This window comes from Teleopsis dalmanni, chromosome 1 (genome assembly GCF_002237135.1).
Source record: "Teleopsis dalmanni isolate 2A chromosome 1, ASM223713v2, whole genome shotgun sequence".
Taxonomy (NCBI): Eukaryota; Metazoa; Arthropoda; class Insecta; order Diptera; family Diopsidae; genus Teleopsis; species Teleopsis dalmanni.
The window spans coordinates 183,127,007-183,133,858 of NC_051846.1; the positions used below are offsets into that span (position 1 = coordinate 183,127,007).

The following is a 6,852-nucleotide window of genomic DNA, read 5'->3' on the forward strand; positions in this document are numbered from 1 at the left end:
ATTAATAAATAAATTTTTAAATATATATGCTTATAAATAAATAATTCAATTACATATATGATATATAATAACAATCTATTTATATTCTATTTTTATCAGTTGGAAAACTTTGATATAACTGCTGCAGTAGCGGCACGTAAGCAACCTTTTATTTGTATACAGACTTTTAAAACGGAACGTGAAGGATCGTTGGCATTAGATCGAGTACTTGAAGAGCTGGAACCAGATTATGTGATTATGTATAACACAAATGTAACAGCTATCAGACAATTGGAAATATATGAAGCGAGGCAAAAAAGAGCTGCCAAAAAACGTATAAAGGTTTTCTTTTTGATACATGCACGCACCGTTGAAGAACAATCCTATTTAACTAGTCTGAGAAGAGAAAAACAAGCTTTTGAGTTGATAATAGAAACTAAAAGAGTAAAAATTTTTAAAAATTTATATATCAAATATAATTGTTTTTTTTTTTTTTGTTAATAATAGACAATGGTTGTACCAGAATATCAGGATGGTAAGACGGATGAAGCATTTACGTTGTACAAAAAATATATAGATTCTGATGATGAAGAGTTGGATAATAAACAAACTGCACAGGCCGGTGGTCAGTTAGTAAAGAAACGTGAGATGCCAAAAGTCATTGTTGATATGCGTGAATTTCGTTCTGATCTACCTTGTTTGCTACACAAACGAGGCATTGAAGTGCTACCAGTGACTATAACAGTAAGTGGCTTTTATTAACTAATTTTTTAGATTTAATAATATTTATTAAAATAATCTATTATTTTAATTTTATAATATGTGAACGCTTAAGTTAACAAACTATAAAAAATGTTTAAACATATAGTAATAATTTTTAATCATTTTATTAAAAATCGACGATGGTTCTTGAACACTTTTTCATAGCGGGTTATTTTAATAAGTTGAATAAATAACTTAATAAGTTATTAGAATGAACCGTCCTGAGAAAGTACGCAAAATAACTTCAAAAATTCGAAGGCATTACATATTTGTCGAATTTAATCAATATAAACTTCAGAGACATTGACCTGAGAAGACACATACGGGTATCTTAGTCTATAATAGTCAGCGTAACTTAATAATTGTGGAATCACGATAGGCACATTTTCTCTGTTTAGGTTAGGTTATGTTGAGAGGGTGAGTACTGATACAACTACCAATATCGTCGTAGTCATCTTTTGCCCATTATCCTCCAAGTTAAGTGGGAGGGATGATTTACAATAACCGTTGTTGACTTCATGTGTTATTCTTGTTAAACCATTTGGTTTTTTTGGATAAGGATAAGATCTTATAAGTTAATTTTTGATAGTTTTGACAGACCAGTAAAAAAACGATTTCCAAGGTATTGAACTCACTTTGTCTGTAATTCTGGATAAAAACAGAAAGTTATTGCTGGTTGAAATTTATCGCCTCAAGTGCTACATGTGTCAAGTGCTACATAATCTAGTTATCGGAATACGACACAATTTAAGCAATAGTACAATGCTACAGTGGCCCGTTAGTGCTCTAGTAAGTACATGAACTGCGAGTTTGCTAAAGCCCACTTAGTTTTTCGTTTTATTCTTGTCTAATCAAGGCCATAAAGTCCTCGTGATCCCACAGTCTTCGTAATTAGTCCAGAAGAAATTTGTTAACGTGATGCTGAATTTTTTTATACTTCTAAACACTTAACATATGTTGTTGTTGTTACAACTCGTGGAGATCTGCTGGCGAATTGGAGAAGTGACTCTGAGAGATACAAGAATGGCCGTGATTACATCCCGGAGCCACCCGTTGACTTCGAATTGAAAAAGTACTGCAGAAGCAGATCCCTTCGGCTTACAATAACAACAACTGTAGCTTCGGGACATAAACCCGGTCGCTCTTAAAGCCTTGGCCATGATAATCTAGTAGTTGAAATCTTACATTGTGACAATTTACACATCGTGGTTGTCTGTTACATTAGTTCGCTTCAATATTTTTATGTCCAAGCGCCAAACCTTTTGTGTCAAGGCGAAACTTTGTGCGTCTCTTACGACTTAATTGAGTCGCGGGCTTTCTGCGAGTTAGGTTACCACTTGATATTAACATTTTGTTCACATACGCCTTTACATATCATTATTAAAATCCAAACATTTAACTTTAAATAACCAGAAATATATTAATTTTATTTTTCGTTAGATTGGTGACTACATTTTAACGCCTGACATATGTGTGGAACGTAAATCAATATCTGATTTAATTGGTTCATTAAATTCAGGTCGTTTGTATAATCAATGCATACAAATGCAGCGATTTTATGCTAAACCCATATTGCTGATAGAATTTGATCAGAATAAACCGTTCCATTTGCAAGGAAAATATATGATTTCACAGAACACTTCAACAGCAAATGCCGACATTGTACAGAAACTGCAATTACTAACTTTACATTTTCCTAAGCTGCGTTTAATTTGGTCACCAAGTCCATATGCTACCTCACAGCTATTTGAGGACTTAAAGATGGGTAAGGAACAGCCCGACTCGAAGAAAGCTGCTACATTGGGTAGCGATGAAGCTGGTGGTGCATACGATGAACTGAAATATAATGCAAATATCTATGATTTTCTCCTACGTCTACCTGGTGTTAACACAAAAAATATACACAAACTAATGCGACTTGGTGGTAGTCTCAAGGAGTTGCTTAAAAAAACCGAGGTGAGTCCTTTATGGTTTTAGATTATTTAATTATAAATTGAAATGATTTGTTTTATATTATTTGCAGAGTGAATTAAGTGATCTGCTTGATTCTAGAGAAAATGGCAAATTGTTGTGGGATATATTACATGTAGCGCACTTACCTGAAAAGGATGAAATACAGGGCTCAACTGCGATGATTGCTGCTGGCAAGTCATATGGCGCACACTCACGTTTTAGACGCGGTGCAGCTGCTGCTAGAGGCACTGGCCGAAAGCTGAAAAGTTAAGCATTTACTTAATTTTATTTAAGTTTAAGGCAGAGCATTAATTGTATTATTATTTAGTTTGATTATTTATTAAGTTTGTTTATATTATATTGTAATTACATTGCTATTGTTTTCCTCTTTAAACCTATTTGCTCTTAAACTTTATTCATTAAAACCTATTTTGTTATTCAAATAGTTTAATGGCAGCTGATGGCATCGCATGCAATTTGCCATCATTTTGGATGCCAAAAGCTGTGTTTGTGTGATAAATTGAATTAAAAATTAATTTCTCTGTCAGTTGTTGTTTCATTTGATTAATTAGCGCCTGAAAGTGAACACAAGGCTTCAAATAATTTCACTTTTGTTGCTATTGCTGTTGCTGGTACTTTTCCCTCCGTCCTATGCTAACAGTTAACAGCTAACAGCAAAACGATAAATGTGCATAAACTCTTTCTCAAACTCAAACTCTATTGAGTACCCGTCATCCATGTTCGGCTGACTGTTCGGGGTTTGTTGCCGGACGCTTTTAGCGTAATCAACTTCCGGCTGACTATGTGCTTCCTTGTTCCTTGTTGACAACTCACATATTGTATGTGCGGTGGGGATTTAATATGCCATTTTTTTGAGTGGTCAACTCAGACATGTTAAACATTTTTTGATTTTGGCTTTTTGGTTTGTGAAAAGCAGTTGAGTGCATCATTGATATGAATTAATTGTTATTTTTTTTTGGATGGACGGTATGGGTCGGGGGTTGTCTGACAGTTGGATTGATGACTGACACTGCGTGTGCATTTAATTTATATTTTACAATATTTTGGTACATAATTCGGTAAAGGATAAGTACAGCTGGGATGGGTGTTTGTACACCTATTTTCAAGTGATTTCACAGTTAATGATGCGATGTGTCAATGGAAAATGAATAAAAATTGCTGTAAACGAAAATATTAAAATTTTAAATCGATAAGGATTAATTTAAAATAAATTAAATATGCTAATAATTATACAAAAAGGTATTGTACGCATATGTGTGTGTATGGTCGTTATGGTATGCCATTATGTTTGTATCGATGATATGGGGTGTAACGGATTTGAATTTGTTGCATAAGTTCTACATAAAACTATTAAGTTGGGTTATTATGTTGATCATAGGAATCCATTTAGAAATACTAGCTGGTCTAAATAAGTGTTACTATTCCGGATTTAAAATCATACTGAAAAAGTTTAAAGCTCGAAATAGACTGTTACAATGAACAGAATGCGAAAAATATCTTTTGTAGTAGCACTCTATCTGAAAGAGCGGGCCTACAATAAAGATCGAATTCATAAGACTTTCGAGTGAAAAGGAGTTAATCGACTCCTGAATGAGAAACAAAAAGGATAACAGCAAAAGATGTATAAGTGAAATATTGTTGTATTTGAGATGAGAATAAGTGGAAAGTAGAATCTCGAAAGTGGAATCTGTAGGTTATGTTTCTGAAAGCAATCGGATCTATTCTCCAAATATTCTTATCGTAATCTATAACCAAATGCCGGTTGTTGCTGTTATTGTTACCCGTGAAAATCTCACATATATAGCAGAAAACATGGATTGGTAAAATATAGTAAGATAACGTTTTGGATGAAAGATAAATGACGGGATGGGTGGATTTTAATTGAATTTTGCCTAGATAGTGGCTAGTTCTGTGGGTCAGAGCGAAAGATCAATAAGGTTCCTTTTTGTGGGTGCATTAGCTTGTGAGAACAGATGGGTGACGTCATGAGGAATGAAGTTGCAGTTCGGGATAAAATAAATTTTGCTGCTTTTTCATAGGCATTGTTTTTTAAGGCTTGTTGTGGCTCTGAAAAGGATACTGTGTCTTTTTATGTTGAGTTCTCGGCTATGCTTTGAAATGGATTACTCTTTTCTTTACTATGAAGATATGGTTGTTGAAACAGCACAGGTACAGTTATAGTTCCTTAATGTTTCCGACAGTTTTATAATAGAAAGCTAAGATACACAACATTATTTTAGAAAGGTGTGACATTTACAGAAGAAAAAATCTTATTTCAGAAAATTGTTACAGTCACAAAAGTAAAGGTGTTACAGTTACAGTTACAGAATTAAAAATGTCGTGAACGCTGAATAATTTAAAATTCTGTGTATGTTAATTATAATCTGTAATAATTTAATCTGTATATATGACGATATTTACGTTAAGAATACTGAAGTAAAAATTATAGAAAAACTGTGTGAAATAAGATTCGGTAAAGTAGATTCAATTTTTTAATTTTTTAAGAAAATCGAAAATATTCTATATATATGAAGTATATATATAATTGGAATAGGTATTTAGGTTTAAGAAGGCGATTCACTTGTTTGAAAAAAAAGTTTTATAGAAAAGAAATAAGTTCTTTAGTAATCTCAAAGTTTGCATCATTTCATTTTAAATTACCTCTAGGTTATACATTTAATAAACAAACTTTGTTTTGCTTAAGGAATAGGGTTTAGATGTTTAGGTGTAATGATTAACAATATAGAGTAATCATACAAACCAGGACACTGAATCATACTGAGAGATCATCTTCTCTCAGGTAGAAATCATCGACCGGTTGATGGTCTATAAACGGTTCCATGTATAGGAGATTAAGATACTTTATCCAAAGTTATATACTCATGGATTGGATGGATCGTTCATCCATCTCTCTTAAATATTTCAAGAACTAATTTTTCAATATAGCAGAAAAAATTTCTAATGTTACCTTAGTGAAACGGAACTAACTCCTTTTTTAATTACTCTATAATTATATTACTTTAGGTGCTTTTTACTAGTGTATCCTTTCTTGAAAAATTTAGGCTATGTGTTCGCTTATTAATAAAGTAAATAGTTCAGATTTCAATTAAGTTACTATGCGGTTTTAAAAATAAGGTAAGAATATTCCGTAAAATATTCCGGAATGTTTTAAGTTATAGTATGGAAACGACAAAATCCTAACATTACTTAAGTAACTTAGTAAGTATGCAGTGGAAACATAATATTAGTTTTTATTGCGTTATCGGTTAAGTAGGAAAAAAGAAACATTATACAAATCGATAAAACGTTTCTGATCAACTTGTAGTGAAAAAATTTCTTCCTTATAGTTTCATTTAACTATTGAGTGATGTTATTCCAAAATATTAGTGGTTAAAATATTTTGATAAACTAATTTTAAACTGAAAATCTGCAAGTTAAAGCAAATATTTAAATTATTTAACTCAGAGGTTTCGAACTGTAATGAATTGTGACAACAAAATTTTTAGTTATTTTTAATTGATTAAATTTTTGGGCTGACCGTACTATTTCTGCTAAATACCCATCATCAGTGATGTTGCATTTATTTCTTACATTTAATAATTTGTAAATAATTTTTTGAGTTTGCAAGTACCAAGGGTTAAACTCCTACTTTGCCAAATATGAAGCTAAAAATAAATAAAAATTTTGTTGTTACAATTCACTACTGTTTGAAATCTTTCAATTGAATACAATAGTTTTTATTAAGTGAAACCGTCACTACAGTCAAAACTGACGTTAAAATCAAATTTAATATATAATTATATTATTCTTGATTCTTGATTCTTCTTCTTGAGTTAGTGCTATGACGCACTTTTACTCTATAATGGATGGGGGGCTTATTTCTACCCCACACTAGGCTTTAACTGGGCTAAGAAATCATATAATTTATTTGTCTTTTAGTTGATGACGGACCTTAAATCAGCATATCTTCCTGAGAGTCCAGAAGTGGACTTGAGGATTGTTAGGGCGGGGTTAAGTAGCGTATCAACTTTAGTGAATAATTTTAGAGCTCTGTCTCTGATACATTTTTTCACTGAGTCAATCCTAAGATTTCTATGTATGTCTGTTGATCTAATATACCATGGAATCTTAAACAGT

The 6,852-nt window shown here is 32.2% G+C and overlaps 1 protein-coding gene across 1 annotated transcript in view; it reads left to right on the forward strand.

Moving 5' to 3' along the window:
- The window catches only part of LOC119666866 (DNA repair endonuclease XPF-like), a 3,648-nt gene extending 418 nt beyond the window's left edge, over positions 1 to 3,230 (forward strand). The window contains exons 2-5 of the mRNA XM_038076144.1: positions 100 to 423; positions 487 to 723; positions 2,182 to 2,697; positions 2,765 to 3,230. Of these exons, the coding sequence (XP_037932072.1) occupies positions 100 to 423; positions 487 to 723; positions 2,182 to 2,697; positions 2,765 to 2,965 (1,278 nt within the window). The 3' untranslated portion in view covers positions 2,966 to 3,230. The remainder of the gene's footprint in view (positions 1 to 99; positions 424 to 486; positions 724 to 2,181; positions 2,698 to 2,764) is intronic.
- Positions 3,231 to 6,852: the final 3,622 nt, after the last annotated feature.